The 17,298-nt window shown below is 40.8% G+C and overlaps 1 protein-coding gene across 1 annotated transcript in view; it reads left to right on the top strand.

Moving 5' to 3' along the window:
* Positions 1 to 17,298, top strand: part of ATP2C1 (ATPase secretory pathway Ca2+ transporting 1) — a 209,041-nt gene that overhangs the window by 156,453 nt on the left and 35,290 nt on the right. The window contains 4 exon segments of the mRNA XM_053714301.1: positions 3,375 to 3,472; positions 3,841 to 3,891; positions 4,920 to 5,086; positions 12,883 to 12,954. Coding sequence (XP_053570276.1) covers positions 3,375 to 3,472; positions 3,841 to 3,891; positions 4,920 to 5,086; positions 12,883 to 12,954 — 388 coding nt within the window.

Here is a 17,298-nt window from a genome sequence, read left to right as displayed (position 1 = left end):
CAGGCATTAGTACGAATCAAGCCTGTCTACAGACCTGTGGCTCCTCCATGGAGTCTAAATTTAGTTCTTTCAGTTCTTCAAGGGGTTCCGTTTGAACCTTTACATTCCATAGATATCAAGTTATTATCTTGGAAAGTTTTGTTTTTAGTAGCTATTTCTTCTGCTTGAAGAGTTTCAGAATGATCTGCTTTACAGTGCGATTCACCCTACCTGGTGTTCCATGCAGATAAGGTTGTTTTGCGTACTAAACCTGGTTTCCTTCCAAAGGTGGTTTCTAATAAGAATATTAACCAGGAAATTATTGTTCCTTCTCTGTGCCCTAATCCAGTTTCTAAGACGGAACGACTGTTGCACAATCTTGATGTGGTTCGTGCTTTAAAGTTCTATTTAAAAGCAACTAAAGATTTCAGACAAACATCATCCTTGTTTGTCGTGTATTCTGGTAAGAGGAGAGGTCAGAAAGCGACTGCTACCTCTCTTTCATTCTGGCTGAAAAGCATCATCCGATTGGCTTATGAGACTGCTGGCAGGCAGCCTCCTGACCGAATTACAGCCCATTCCCACCAGAGCTGTGGCTTTCCACATGGGCTTTCAAGAATGAGGCTTCTGTTGAACAGATTTGTAAGGCAGCGACTTGGTCTTCACTGCATACATTCGCCAAATTTTACAAATTCTATAATTTTGCTTCTTCGGAGGCTATTTTTGGGAGAAAGGTTTTGCAAGCAGTGGTGCCTTCCGTTTAGGTTACCTGACTTGTTCCCTCCCTTCATCCGTGTCCTATTGCTTTGGTATTGGTATCCCACAAGTAAGGATGAATCCGTGGACTGAATACACCAAGTAAGAGAAAACAGAATTTATGCTTACCTGATAAATTACTTTCTCTTACAGGTGTATTCAGTCCACGGCCCGCCCTGATATTTAAGTCAGGTTCAAATTTAATTTACAATAACTACAGTCACCACTGCACGCTATGGTTCTCCTTTTTCTCCTAACCGTCGGTCGAATGACTGGGGGGGCGGAGCCTGAGGGGAGCTATATGGACAGCTTTGCTGTGTGCTCTCTTTGCCATTTCCTGTAGGGATTGAGAATATCCCACAAGTAAGGATGAATCCGTGGACTGAATACACCTGTAAGAGAAAGTAGTTTATCAGGTAAGCATAAATTCTGTTTTTTGCACAGATTGAGAAAGATGATGTATCCACTCTCAGCACATCATTGCCATATTGCAAGAGTCATTCATGGACCTAAATTAGTGCTTCTTGCAGCCATTCCAGTTGTCACGAATGCATCCCTTACACAAGAACTTCATAGGGTCCTGGTCACCATGCCCCCTTGCTAAGCATTGCCCAAGAGTAGGTGGAGGGACTAGCTTGCCTAAATGATTAGTAGCTTGTGATATCTGGTTGTGACCCAGTGCTGCTTCAGATATACGCTTGATTCCTTATATTGTTATTTATCCTGTTTTTATGTACCAATGTATTAATACGTACATGTCCTCAATGTATATTCTTTCCTTGCAGGTTTTATTTAGCTGCTCCTGCAGTGATATTATCTTGTTACGTTGACTCAAATACACTAAGCACTTTGAGTCTGTTTTTTTTTTTTTATTTGTAAATAATATGCATGGGGGAAATGTCAGGATTCGGCATTTGTTTGCTTAATAAATCTCAAATATGCAGTGTTTTGCACTTTCACACTGACATATCCGACACTGAAATGAGCCGAATGCCACTGCATCTGGGCATATTTGACATTCGTTAAGCAAACAAATGCAGAATCCCGAAATTTCACCCATGCCTAGTAAATATTGTTTTTTAGATGTAACCACAACTACTATTGAAATTTGTGGTGCAGCTAGGCCCAGCGCTGTGGTTATAATAACTTATAGCATCTCTAGCATATCAGCTATAGCAGTGCCTGGAATGTTTGTGCAGTAGCCTTGAATGTCCCTCTTTGCTCCAAAAGGATATCTTGTTCAGGAAAGTAAACGCAAACTCATATTTTTCTCTGGGGGGTAAATTCTATTCAGGGGCTAGAAGTTGTTCTTGGTACCGGTTATCAGGCAAACTGTGAAGGAGTTAAAGGAACACTTTAGATTAAACAGATAACTGGCAGCTATGTGGCAGTAAGTGAAAGAAGGACTTACTAAGTACATTAGGCAGATGCCTGTAATGCTGCTAGGTAAGGCCAGGGGTTAGCTATGGCTTTACTTTAACCAGTCTCAACGACCAGGGGGTCAGAGGTTGAAGGTCAAGGCTATCATCAGGTAACCCAGAGCAAGTCAGTCTATGCATGGGTATTCACAGGAAAAGCTACAAATGTTGGAGTAATGTGGAATGAGCTAATTAAGTTTATATAAACTATGTGAAGCTGAGCATAACTGTCAGAGAATGACTAGCAGGTGGTAGAAGCAGTTTAGCGTTGTAAAGTGAAAATGGGTAGGTTTAGGTTCCCTTTGTGGCTCAGTTGGTTGTGCAAGTGGGATTTCAGGCTAATGGCTGAAGGGCTAATTATGCTCTCAAGTCTACAGCTATAGTGTGGTCCTGGCAACTTGATTCTAATGAACAAGGGTTTTTCTGATAAGGTGATTCCTATCCTGTTGTTATCCTGTAGATGGGTAGCAGCTATGGCTTAGTACTGTGGCAGGATCAACTTGATTCAATAACATGAATGGGGAATCTTGGTTTCTCTAAAAGGTTATGATCTAGATTTGCCTGAACATGTATGTTACTCCATGTTTTGTTTACATGAAGGCTGCTATTCATCTTGTTTTACTGACATTCCTTCAGAGTCTGGATAGGTTTTGTTATGTTGCGGAGAAGTTTGGAAGCACCATTCCTTGCATAAGGTGTCTTTTTAAAATGGTTCATTTTCAGACCATTTTACTTATGCCAAGGCTAGACTGACTTGTCTCATTTTTGTTAACACTATTCTTAGGACTAGTCTTTTATTCCTTTCAAAAATGGCTACTTGCTAAAATCTCAATAGGTGGCTGGTAGATCCTTCTTTCTGTTTGAACTCAAGGAATAATAGTGTCTGCATCTCAAGATAGAAGTCAGAACTCTTTAAAGTACAACAAACTCGGTTTATAATAATAATTATCAATGTTTTACCTATTTGTCTTCACTGTGCAGTTGGATTTCAGCTTCTGTACTATTAGGTTAAACTAGATTCTGTGAACCAGATAAGCAGCTCGATCATTTTTTTATTAAAATTAAGAAGCCTTCTCTTTACTGTGTAGTTTCTCTTTACATTAGGTTATGTATACCACGTACTGATGATATGCCTGTGTAAGATTCTACAGAGTATTTCTAGCGCTGTATAATTAAGTAAAATCCATTGTGCTGTTATCTAATTTGCATGCTTTCTTGCAGCTAGTCGTCTAGGACTATATTCCAAAGGTTCACAATCTCTCTCTGGGGAAGAAATAGATACACTCGACATTCAGCAACTTTCCCAAATTGTATCAAAGGTCAGTAAATATTTCTGATAGCATAAATACTGGAGTATTAAGTTGTTGTGTAATCAGGGAACTTGAAAAAAAAACTACCACCCGCTAAGTAAGTGAGGAGCTTACATGCAAGTTACCCAAATGCTGAATCACTTGAAATTGATGCTGCATGTCTGTAAAAAGCTGTCTAGAAAATATGACATGAACTTTATATGTAAAAAGTGAAAATATTGTACTTTAAAATTCCCTCAGTAGCAACATCCCATTGTATGGGGCACTTTAAGCATCCAATCAGGAAGCTTGCCTCTGGACTTACAAGGGAGTGTGCATGTATTGAGCACAAAATATCAATAACTGTTAATTTAATTTTTTTTTCCATTTCTTTATAGGTATCTGTATTCTACAGAGCAAGTCCAAGGCACAAGTTAAAAATTGTGAAGGTAATTGTTGAATATTCTTGGTTTATTTCATAGAGTGTAAACTTGTTTTAAAGTTATTATTCAATAGTAAAAAGGTATGTTTTTTTTTTTCTCATTCAACCATCTTGATAACGTTTTGTGTTTAAATTAGTGCTGAGAAACATTGACTGTATATAATTAGATAACTTTTTTATAATATTCTTTTTTTAAACCATGTGTTGCAGATTGTTCTGTGCAGGTAGAGTGATGAGCAGCACATTTATAATGTTAGTAATTAAAATATACCCATAACCAAAAGCCTCATGAAGACACAAATCAGCTAACCCAAATATTTTATAGTCCCTACTTTAAAGTGACAATCTACTACAAAACGTTTATTGTTTAAAAAGATAGATAACACCTTTATTACCCATTTGCCAGCTTTCCACAACCAACATTGCTATATTAATATACTTTATGACTTTTAAACTTCTACATTTCTGCCTGTTTCTGAGCCACTACAGGTCGCCTCTTATCTCAGTGCATTTTTATAGCTTTTCACTGCCTTTAGCGTTTTAAACTGACCTTCATGTTTGTGCTCCGATGCATTACCCTAGCATCCAGCCAATCTGAGGCCTGTATCTGAGGAATGCATGGGGTGCAATGGAAAACATTTGTGCTTTTAAGGTTAACTTACTCCTTTAATGTAAAATGGCTCTTATTTACAATTGGCATTTGTTTTGTATGTCCCTTTAAGCCATTCAGATAGTTTTAACTATCATTTACGTTGTCCTTCAGTGCATAATTTTTTTTTTTATGGAGTAGCTGTCTATAGATATGTATTTGTAGAAAAAAATAGCATTTTTGTTTTCCCTAATGTATAGAAAATACGATGGAACACACATAACTTCATGTTGCCATTGAGTAACTGATGGTGTATACCATAAGTGCTCTATGTAACATATTTATAACTTATAATTGAGTAGACTGCACAATGCTGAGAGGTTGCTTCTTTGTGAAACTCTATATCTTGGGTACATTTTAACTGTATACCTCTCCTATGCTTATAGTCTCTGCAGAACCTGGGTGCTGTTGTTGCCATGACAGGTGATGGCGTCAACGATGCTGTGGCCTTGAAGGCAGCAGATATAGGAATTGCCATGGGCAGAACGGGAACTGATGTGTGTAAAGAAGCAGCTGATATGATCCTAGTAGAGGACGATTTCCATACAATAATGTGAGTTAAAGCAGTATCAGTGTGGGGATATAACTAAGGATATGTACCAAATAACATGTTATAGTCCACTACCACTCGGTTCTTCAGGGAAATTTTGTTTTGGTGGACAAGGCAGTGTTGACCAATTATTTACTAAAGGTGTTACATTTCTTTCCTATGTAATGGAGACTCCACAACGTCATTCCAATTACTAGTTGGATATTCAACTTCTGGCCAGCAGGAAGAGGCAAAGAGCACCCCAGAAAAGCTGTTAAGTATAACTTTCCTTACCCATAATTCCCAGTCATTCTCTTTGCCTTTGTCAATTGAGGATGTGCGAAGTTGGTGTCTGAACTTATTTAATCCTTTAATGGGTACTTTTCCCTGCAAGCAAGGATTCAGGGCTATGCTGTGTCTAGGTCAATCTCTTTAGTAAGAGTAATGGTGGCTATTAGCAGTTAGAAAGCGGCAAGGTTGTCTTTGCTTTATTTCTAACATTATTGCTACCCCTTTGATAGAAAGCCAGGGTTGGTGACTCTGCTCTTTCTTTGTCTACAGGTCCCTGTTGGCGGTCAAGTGAGGCTATCAGACCTGCAGCTGCTGTGACTGCTCTGCAGCATAAATTCCCTGGAGGGTAAGTCCTTTTGTATATATTTATTCTCTGGATAGAAAATAGATCAGGACTAATAATTCAGGGACCTAGTGGGACCTGTGACCTCCTAAATGGAGTTTGTATATTTCTCCAGTTTCGGCTATAATGGGGCTGAGCAGTTATCTGGCCTTCTGCCAGGGTCAGGGTTTTTGCCACCCCGTTTCTGGGCTGTTTTTTACAGTCTAACCAAGGATTTATGGGGAATAAGGGTCATAGTGACTTCTTCCTCCCTCCCTTTATCCCTGTATGTTCCGTTATATCAGACTTTTAAAGTGCCTCTTTTTTATTAGGGCTCATTTTTACTGTGGATGTGTGTGAGTTACTGCATAACATGAATCTCCTACGATGTGTTGGGAAACTTTGTGTTTGAAAAAAAACAAAATATCTCACAGCGCTCTCACCGTTAAAATTCCTTGTGGCTCCTTAGAATGTGGATACCTAGTTTTATCCTATGTATATAGATTGAAATAGAAAAATCTAGGGAGCGCCTATGGATAGGCTAAGGATATATATTCACAATATATGTTCACAGTATAAACATTTATTTGCAATAATAAGACTGACAGACGTATATTATTATGAATAATTCAACAAAAAATAAAATCATGGATCCATGTTACTAACAATATGACACATATAAAACATATAGAACATATAATTATAAATGTGATAAATATATGGTTAATATTGCATATACCATATATTGCATGTACCATATATTTTAATCACATTTATAATTATATGTTCTATATGTTTTATATGTGTCATATTGTTAGTAACATGGATGAATGATTTTATTTGTTGTTGAATTATTCTAATGATATACGTCTGTCAGTCTTATTGCAAATAAATGTTTATACGGTGAACATATATTGTGAATATATATCCTTAGCCCATCCATAGGCGCTCCCTAGATTTTTCTATTTTAAACTTTGTGTTTGCTCAATTTTGCAACCTGGCATCCGATTGTAAAATGTATAAAAGTACTGCTTATTTTAACGCTACGCTAATTGAGATAAATGCTGCGTCCTCCTGAGGAGTATGAATGTTCTAGGAGGAGTGCTCCAAGGATTAAACCCCTGGATCTCTTAGCTCAAGCTTCTTATTCCCTAATATGAGGGGGTCTCAGCTGACTTCATTCCCCTTTAGTACGGCTGCACCTCCGCTGCTTAGGAGCTGCATATTGTGCCGTTTTCCATGTGAAGGAGGTTCTTTAGGCAGTATCTGGCTTAATTCCTTTATTAAGGGACATATTTGATGTTATATGTGGCTTAGTGCGCAACTATGTTTTGAGTTTTTTGAGCGCCATTTTATCTAGTTTAGTGGCGGTTCAGATTACATATTTCCCGCCATTGAGAGCTGTCGCATTTTATTTGGAGATAAGGGTTCTCAGCAGATCCCGGGTTTTCTTTGTGTGTTGAGTCAGCAGATCAGAAAATAGAGTGGTTTTCAGCGCATCGACTCAATATTCAGCCACATAGCTAAATAATAAAAAGCTACCTTTTTATTTATGCACATATGTTTATGTGCTGTGCCGACTTAGTTTTTCTGTTGTTCAGAAAATAAAGTGGTTAATCTGCCATCTGGTGACCGTTTTTGGTAATTTTCTTGAAATCTTAAATGGAGTTGATTTCTTGATATCTAGATGACGTTATTTAATCCTAAATATCTATCTATTTTAGGACTCTATTAGGAAATTTTATATCAGGATACTTTTTAGTTGGACTTTTCAATCAAAGTGTTTAGTGTTGAGGTCTCAGATCTAATATTGATCATACCTTTTCTAAACTATGTTCATGATTCTATATTGTATCTCACATTGAGGTGAATTTTCCTGATATACTATTTTCTTATCTAATTTTTAGTAAGACACTAATATGTTCATATTTACTTTACATGGACTCTGTTTATTGCCCTCATATTGAGGCATTTTTCTCTTATGTCTGTAACATATGTTGTACCTTCCCATTGTAAATACTGTAATTACTGTAATTTCTTTTTTACAGGAAAAATCGAAGCTTCTGTTAATCAGCTGGAAGCTTATTTTAAGAGAGTATTTAATCTGTCTACCGCCTCGCTGCCCTAAATTCTTCCAATCCTATCTGATCTCTGAAGTTAAGCAGGGCCAGGCATGGTCAGGTCCTGGATGGGGAGACCGCCTGAGAATTCGGGTGCGGTAGGCTGAGAATGACATACCAGTTAAAAGGGGTCTTCCTTAGAGGAGATCCAGTATGAATATGGGCTGTAGAGCTGGCTATTTCTTCTCTAGAATGCCAGCATTAATTCCAAGTCCCCTTGAAGGTCTTGTCTACCTTGGTTTAAGGGAAAGTAAGCCACAAAACCTTCCCTGATTTCAAATTCAGCATGAATAGGTCTGCCCCGATCCAGCTTAGGGATCCAGTCGGATACGCAATGTCCCAGATCCTTGGTCTATGGACTTAGTATCCCGGGTTTTCTGAATAGAATTCAAATCTTGCCCTCCAAGGGGCAGATTTCTCCTATCGTGACTATCCATAAAGCAGGTCAGAGGGAGGACTTCTTAAGCTGTGAGAGGACTGTCCTCCCTGGGAGTATTTTGTTCCAGTTCCTGTAGAAGAACAGGATCAAAGATTCTATTCAAAACTTTTTTGTGGTTCCAAAAAGGGTGTGAATTTTTCTTCCCTTTCTTGACCTAAAGTTCATCTATAAATTTTGGTTCTGTCCTAGATGGAAACTAATTGCTCCAATGCAATGTTGTGGCTTAGTGGTTAGCACACTTGGCTTGCAAGCAGAAGGTCCAGGGTTCAAATCCACCTTTGGGTGCTGGTTGATAACTTTTAAAACAGTTTGACAATCATAGACCTTAAGGACACGTATCTTCATATTTCCATTCTGAGATCATCTTCAGTTTCTAAGGTTTGCCTTTCTGGACAGGCATTTCCAGTTTGTGGCACTTCCGTTTGGTCTTACCTCGGCTCCCAGAATATTCACAAGTTTCTGTGGGCCCTTTTGGAGGTAGTCAGATCTTGAGGAATTGCAGTGGCGCCTTACCTAGACGATATATTGGATCGGGCGTCATATTTTCATTTAGTAAAATCCCATACAAAAATTTTGTATTTTCTTTATTCATAAACCCAAAAAGGAGATGAAAGCAGCCGCTTATATAAAACGTAGCATTTATTTAATCAAAGGGTAAAAAGTCCATGGAGGAACAAGGATACACAGAAAAGAAACAGTATACGCGTTTCGGCTAAGCGCCGTACTGCTAGAGAATTAAGGTTCACATACAGGTTTAAAAAGGGTGTATATTAACCCCTATTGGTTAAAAGTTCTAATTCTGAACACACCTCTAAATGACGTGTCTTAGTGTACCTATATCGTAATTACATATAAACACAATTTCAATACCCTCTGCTACAGAATAATTACATAAGTACATATGATACAAAAAAAGAGTTGATAATAAATACAACAATCCCTTTCCAAGTTATGATATGCAAAAATGAACACAATGTGGATAACTTCAATGAATTTAGTAAAGGTATAAATGCAGAAGCATACAGATAATGGAATACATTTAGAGATACGCCACATATATTACATTTTAAATGCACATATGGTGTGAAAAAACACACTGCAATAATATAGTATGTGCATAAGTGGCTGCACAATAAATGGATATAATACTACAAATGCTGCTGGGAAAAATGTAAATAAAGTATGATAAAAGAATACCCGGAATACAAGGATATCAAAACGAACAGCTGCTTAAATAACAGTGTATAAGCAAATAACCTACGCTGTAAAATGGGTAAGCTGTTCACTCCCAGTAATTTATTAAATCATATTCAGCATTGAGGCCCAATGGGACCTTGGTGGACAATTTGAATATCCAAAGCATATCACGCTTCTCTAAGAGCCTCTGTCTGTCTCCTCCTCTTTTTGGATGTGGTATGTGGTCTATAGCTAACCATTTAAGTGATGAAGCATCTTTGTTATGTTTAATAAAAAAAATGTTGGACTATAGGTGAAGACGACTTGCCCACTTTAATGGTGGACAAATGTTCTCTAATGCGGGACCTAATGTCCCTAGTCGTGAGTCCAACATATTGAATATTGCACAATATTTTCTTTGTTCCCATGGATGGAGGTGAATCTGCACTAGATTTCCCTTGTTCCAGCTTCAAGGTTGTGTTTCTTAGAGACTATCATACATTCCCTATCCATGTCGATTTTCCTGACGAATGTCAGGAACTCCATTCTTATTGCCCTCGTGCTTTTCTCTTCAATCTGCTATTCGGGAGGGAATAGAGAAACTGCCTGGGATCCAAGAGACCCAAGTTCAGATCCAGGCACGGCTGTGCAAATGGTTTATGATTTCTTCTCTGCAATTATGCATGATCTGTCTATTGGAAAGGGGGACTTTTCAGATTTATCACAGAGGATAGATATGGATCACCTAACTAATGATTTCTCAGGAACTTCTGTCTAGGGATTCTTGCTTCCTGAGACCTTCCTGGGTGATTGTGACTACGGACGCCAGCCAGTCAGGCTGGGGAGCTGTTTGGGGTTCTTTGAAAGCTCAGGGCCTGTGGTCTCAGAAAGAGTCTTCTCTTCCCATAAACATCTTGGAGCTGAGAGCAATCTTCTATGCCCTGACAGCTTGGCTTCAATTATCTATAGTCCGGTTTATCAGATTCCAGTCGGACATCATCACCTCATTGGCTTACATCAACCACCAGGTAGGAACTCAGAGTTCCTTGACCTTGAAGGAGGTGACTTACATTCTGCAGTGGGCAGAAGCTCACGATTGTCTCCTATCTGCCATCCTCATTCCAGGAGGGGACAATTGGGAGGCGGATTTTCTGAGCAGACAGACCTTTCATTCCGGGGAGTGGGCTCTCCATCAGGAAGTGTTTTCTCAGATAACCCTCAGGTGGGGGGTTCCAGAGTTGGATCTTATGGCGTCCTGCCAAAACGCCAAGGTTCCAAAGTACAGTTCAAGGTCAAGAGATCCTCAGGCAGTTCTGATAGATGTTGTAGCGGTTCCTTGGATGTTCTCTCTGGCTTACCTGTTTTCTCCGTTTGCTCTCCTTTCAAGAGTCATTGCTCGTATCAAACAGGAGAGAGCATCGGTAATCCTAATAGCCCCTGCATGGCCTCGCAGGATCTGGTACGCGGATCTGGTTACGGATGTCATCTCTACCTGCCTGGAGGTTACCTTTGAGGAAGGACCTTCTAATTCAGGGTCCTTTCTCCATCCAAACCTAGATTCTCTGAAGCTGACTGCTTGGAGATTGAACGCCTAGTTCTGTCTAGATGTGTTTTTTCTGAAGCAGTCATTGAAACTATGCTCCAGACTCGCAAACCTGTTACTCGCAAGATTTACCATAAGGTATGGCGTAAATATCTTTATTGGTGCGAATCTAAAGGGTTCTCCTGGAGCCGGGTGAGGATTCCCTGGATTTTGTCTTTTCTTTAGGATGGCCTGGAGAAGGGTTTATCGGTCAGTACTCTAAAGGGTCAGAGTTCTGCGCTATCTATCCTTTTACACAAACGTCTGGCAGACTTACCTGATGTTCAAGCCTTTATTTAGGTCCTGGTTAGAATCAGGCCTGTGTTTAAATCTGTTGCTCCCCCGTGGATCCTTAGTCTAGTTCTTAAAGTTTTGCAGCAGGCTCCGTTTGAGCCGATGCATGTTGTTGAAAGTTTTGTTTCTTCTTGCTATTCTGCTTGCAGAGTGTCTGAGCTTTCAGCTCTGGAGTGTGATTCACCGTACCTTATCTTTCATGCTTATAAGGCAGTCCTTAGAAATATTAATCAGGAAATTGTTGTTCCTTATTTCTTTCCTAATCCTTCTCATAAGGAACGTCTTTTGCATAACTTGGATGTTAGTGCGTGCGCTAAGGTTTTACCTTCAAGCTACTAAAGATTTTAGGCAATCTTCTGCTCTTTTGTTGTTTTCTCTGGAAAGCGTAAGATCAGAAGGCCACTTTCTACTACTCTTTCCTCTGGTTAAGAAGTATGATTGTTTGGCTTATGAGACTGCTGGACAGCAGCCTCCTGAGAGAATTACGGCTCATTCCACTAGGGCTGTCTCCTCTTCTTGGGCTTTCAAAAATGAAGCTTCTGTGGAACAGATTTGCAAGGCGGCAACATGGTCCTCTTTGCATACTTTTTCCAAATTCTACAATTTGATACTTTTGCCTCGGCTAAGGCTTCCTTTGGGAGAAAGGCTCTTCAAGCAGTGGTGCCTTCTGTTTAGGTCCTCCTGCCTTTTTTCTCCTTCCCTGTTCATCTGTGTCCTCTAGCTTGGGTATTGGTTCCCACTAGTAATTGGATTGACGTTGTGCACTCTCCATGTCTTAGGAAAGAAAACAAAAGTTATGCTCATCTGATACATTTCTTTCTTTCTGGAGAGTCCACGACCCCCGCCCTCTTTTTAATATTATTCAGAAGTTTTTTTGAGTAAACCTCAGGCACCTTTTTTACCCTGTGTTTCTTCTTTTTCCATTTTCCTTCGGCTGAATGACTGGGGATTATGGGTAAGGGAAGTTACACTTAACAGCTTTGCTGGGGTGCTCTTTGCCTCCTCCTGCTGGCCAGGAGTTGAATAATCCCACTAGTAATTGGAATGACGTTGTGGACGCTCCATGTCCGGAAACATTTTTTATCAGGTAAGCATAACTTTTGTTTTCCTGAGTAGCTGAACACATTGGATCATTCTGAATTTCTGTGATAAAGAGTTTTATTTTAGATTGTAGTAACATTAAAGGGGAATCTATATTTTTTTATCTTTTTCACGTGGAATTATTCCAATAACACCACATAATTAACATTGTATTGATTGCATGCTTTGTTAAGAACGGTTGGTGTAATGGACGATTGTTTGATTTTAGTAGCCCAGGAATTATTGCACAATATGTGCAGTTTATTATGGGTTTTGACAAATGACAAGTTTTTATACCTGAAAATTTTATTTTTAATTGAACTTAATATAAATTGTTTTAGCTAATGTGAAGAACCAATATTGAATTTGTAGTAAGGTTATTTACTATGTGCAAACTGTATTTATTTAAAATGAAAAATATTTTGTTCACCTCTGTCAGAGGGACTTTTTTTTAAATCAATTTTATACGGTTTGCCTGACAATAACTAACAGGATGTGAAATGGCTTTAATTTCAGGTCTGCAATTGAAGAGGGAAAAGGAATCTATAATAACATTAAAAATTTGTTCGCTTTCAGCTTAGCACGTAAGTAGGCTCCATATCAGCATTAACTTTTTAACCCTAAAATTGCTGCCACTGAACCAAAATCCATGCTTTTATTGTGTGGACATTAATTCATAAGACTTGTATCTAAGTGCATTTCTTAAAGGGACAGTCTACACCAGAATTTTGTTTAAAAAGATAGATAATTCCCTTTATTACCCATTCCCCAGTTTTGCCAAACCAACACAGTTATATTATAGTCTGCAGACTTCCTTCTTATTTCAATTCTTTTGACAGACTTACATTTCCATCTTTATGGGAGGAGAGTTCCACTGCTTCATTCATTACTTGTGGTAATTAAGAACCTGGCCACCAGGAGGGAGGCAAAGACACCCCAGCAAAGGCTTAAATACCTCCCCGACTCCCCTCATCCCCCAGTCATTCTTTGCCTTTCGTCACAGGAGGTTGGCAGAGAAGTGTCGGAAGATTCAGAGTAGTCTCTTATAGAGGGTAGTACTCTTCGAAATGGGACTGGAGTTTTAAGTTGTCCTGTCAGCCTCTCAGTGAGAGCATGGGTGAAAGTTAGTCAGGAGATGCAGTGAGAGTCTTCTGCAAAACCATCCCGACTCAGATTAACAGCTCCTTAAGCAATCAGCATTGACGGGTTTCACTGCCTGCTTTATGCACTCAAGTCCATGTCAGGAGCGATGCTACTAACCTGTCACACCTTGAAGAGCCGTGTTCCTGTTCCACAGCATAGATTCATGGTAAGATCGTTTCATTTATACACATATGATAACGCAAGAAGACAGGGTGTATCCTTTTTTCTGTATAGAATCAAGGGTTAATATCCCTGGATATTTATGCATAATATTTTTATTGTGTTTAGTGCTGCATCATGTGTGAGATGAGGCATCTTGCAATGTGGAACAGTCAGTTGTAGATCAGCATGCTGCTTTTTTTGGCGTGTTTTCTCTATAGTGCAGGGGCGGTCCTGCATGGCGCTCCATGTGACCGGGTTGTGGCTCTTCAACTTCCTCTTTCCTGATCGGCAATTGCGGGAGACGTAACGGTTTTCTCTGTGGTCCGGGTCATAGGAGGTGGTGAGTGCCCCGGCCATTGGTTTATAAAGGTGCCATTTAATCTATCTAGTCCGTATTAAAGGCGCAAGCTATGGAGGACTCTGATATGTTAGAGGATAACCCCTCTGTAATTAAATCTAATACCTGTGTTTATTGTGAGAAGGTGCAGGAATCCGCCTGCCCAACTGTGTTCCATATACTTTGATAATATTGCAATATCTAAAAAGAATAAGATATTTGGCACTACTGAGCCGTCCACCTCTGAGGGTTCTTCTCCGTCCTGCGAGGTGCGTTTCCTACATTCATCCCACATGCAGCTCCCCAGGGGCCCGACTGATCCTCTTGGCCGCCATATTTTGCTGCCCAGCTACAAACGGCGGTTTCTTCTAGCCTTCCATGCTTACCATGCCGTGCAAAGGGAAAGACATAGCCTTCCGTCCCAGGGGTCATCTACTCCGTTGGATGTTTCGGATAGATTATCCGCTGATGAGGATGCCTCCGGCACTCTCTCTGGGTCGGAATCTGCGTCTTCTAGACCTCCGGCTGCAAAGGAGCCAGATTTTAAGTTTAAAAAGGAGCATTTGTGCTTTTTACTGAAAGAAGTGCTTGCTACTTTGGAGGTTCCGGAACCGAAACTTCTGGAAGAACCATCGATCCCTAAGCTAGATAGGGTTTACGAGGACAGGGTGGTGCCTCAGACCTTCCCAGTCCCTGTGAAGATGGCTACTATTATTAAGAATGAGTTGGAGAAACTTGGCTCATCCTTTTTTCCTTCTACCTCTTTTAAGAAGCTGTTCCCCGTTCCGGACTCTCAGCTTGAGCTATGGGGGGCCATTCCTAAGGTGGATGAGCTATCTCCACGCTCGCGAAGCGTACAACTATTCCCCTCGAGGATAGTTCGTTGATCAAAGAACCCATGGATAAAAATTAGAATCCATGTGTGGAGGAAGATGTTTCAACTCATGGGTTTGTTTTTTCAACTGGTGTGACGTTACTGTCAGCTATGGTCGAGGTGGAGACTCCCCTCGAGGAGATACATGAAAAGATTAAGGCCTTAAGGGTAGCTAATTCTTTTATTGTGATGCTAATATGCAGGTTATCTGCCTGAATGCCAAGACATCAGGTTTCTCGGTTCTAGCCCGCAGGGCTCTGGTTAAAGGTCAATGGTCTGCGGACATGCCTTCCAAGTCTATGTTTTACTATCCCTTCCTTTTCAGGGGAAAGTCCTTTTTGGTTCAGAGGGCTGGACTCCATATCCACGGCCACCGGAGGCAAGGGTGCTTTCTTTTCGCAGTAAAGAAGAATAAGCCTATGGGCTCTACTTTCGTCCCTTTCGTTCGGACAAGTCTCAACTCCAGCAGCCTGCTGTGAAAACCGAGCAGTCTAAGGGATCTTGGACGCTCAGCTTAATCTTGGAACAAATCCAAGCAGAGCAAGAAGCCCGCCGAGACAAAGTCGGCATGAAGGGGCGGCCCCCGATCTGTCTCTGGATCGCGTAGGGGGCAGACTATCTCTGTTTGCAGAGGCTTGGATGCAAGACGTACAGGATCCTTGGGTTCGGGAGGTTATCACCCAGGGTTACAGGATAGATTTCAAGACTCATCCGCCCAGGAGGCAGATTCCTCCTGTCAAACCTATCCTCAAGACCAGAGAAGAGAACGCCTTCCTAGAGTGGGTGAGGGATCTCTCCTCTCTCGGAGTAATTGTTCCAGTACCTCTAGCAGAAAGAGGTCTTAGGGTACTATTCAAACATTTTTGTGGTCCCAAAGAAGGAGGGCACGTTCCGCCCAATTCTGGACCTAAAATGCTTAAAGGGACACTGAACCCAAATTTTTTCTTTCGTGATTCAGATAGAGCATGCAATTTTAAGCAACTTTCTAATTTACTCCTTTTATCGAATTTCATCATTCTCTTGCTATCTTTATTTGAAAAAGAAGGCATCTAAGCTTTTTTTTGGTTTTAGAACTCTGGACAGCACTTTTTTATTGGTGAATGAATTTATTGTGAACCCATTCTTGCATTTCAAATAAAGATACCAAGAGAATGAAGAAAATAGGAGTAAATTAGAAAGTTGCTTAAATGTTATGCTCTATCTGAATCACGAAAGAAAAAATTTGGGTTCAGTGTCGCTTTTAAACAAGTTTCTGTCAGTCCATCATTCAAAATGGAGACAACCAGATCGATTCTGCCCCTAGTTCAAGAGGGGCAATTTATGACAATAGACTTGAAGGATGCTTACCTTCACGTGCCAATCCACAAGGACCACTTCAGGTTCCTAAGATTTGCTTTTATGACCAACACTTCCAATTTGTGGCCCTACCGTTTGGTCTGGCGATTGCCCCAAGAGTTTTTCAAATGTTCTGGGAGCGCGTCTTGCGGGTAGCGAGAGCCAGAGGTATTGCGGTGGCTCCTTATCTGGACGATATCCTGGTTCAGGCTCCGTCCTGCAGTCTCGCGGAGGACCACTTCAGGTTCCTAAGATTTGCTTTTTATGGACCAAACACTTCCAATTTGTGGCCCTACCGTTTGGTCTGGCGATTGCTCCCAAGAGTTTTTTCAAATGTTCTGGGGAGCGCGTCTTGCGGCAGCGAGAGCCAGAGGTATTGCGGTGGCTCCTTATCTGGACGATATCCCGGGTTCAGGCTCCATCCTGCAGTCTCGCGGAGGAGACCACTGAGGGCTTTTCTTCTCCTTCGATCCCACGGATGGAAGATAAACAAGGGAAAAAGGTATCTGGTTCACAGCAACAGGGGGGAGTTCCTGGGCACGATAATAGTTTCCATATCTATGAAGCTATTCTTGGACAGATCAGAGATGTTCCAAGATTGCGTCAAGCTGTCTTGTCCTTCAGACCTCCTCAATGGCCATCTGTGACCAGGTGTATGGAGGTGATCGGGCTCATGGTTTCCAGCATAGATGTCATTCCTTTCGCCAGGTTCCATCTCAGATCTCTGCAGTTATGCATGTTGAGACAATGGAACTGCGATCACTCAGATCTATCCCAGCAGATCCCTCTCTGGACAATTGAGCGAGGGACCCCTCTCTCTTGGTGGGTCCGTCCGGGACAGCTGTCCCAGGGGACATCCTTTTTGAGACCATCCTGGGAGATTGTGACCACGGATGCAAGTCTATCAGGATGGGGAGCTGTTTGGGGTGCCAGAAAGGCACAGAGCAGGTGGGACTCAAGAGGAGTTGACCCTACCGATAAATATCTTGGAACTACGAGCAATATTCCTCGCTCTGATGGCTTGGCCCCTCTTGGGGTCGTCTCGTTTCATCAGATTCCAGTCGGTCAACATTACCTCGGT

The sequence above is a fragment of the Bombina bombina genome, chromosome 5, assembly GCF_027579735.1.
Source record: "Bombina bombina isolate aBomBom1 chromosome 5, aBomBom1.pri, whole genome shotgun sequence".
Lineage (NCBI taxonomy): Eukaryota > Metazoa > Chordata > Amphibia > Anura > Bombinatoridae > Bombina > Bombina bombina.
This window is presented reverse-complemented; position numbering and strand designations above follow the sequence as displayed.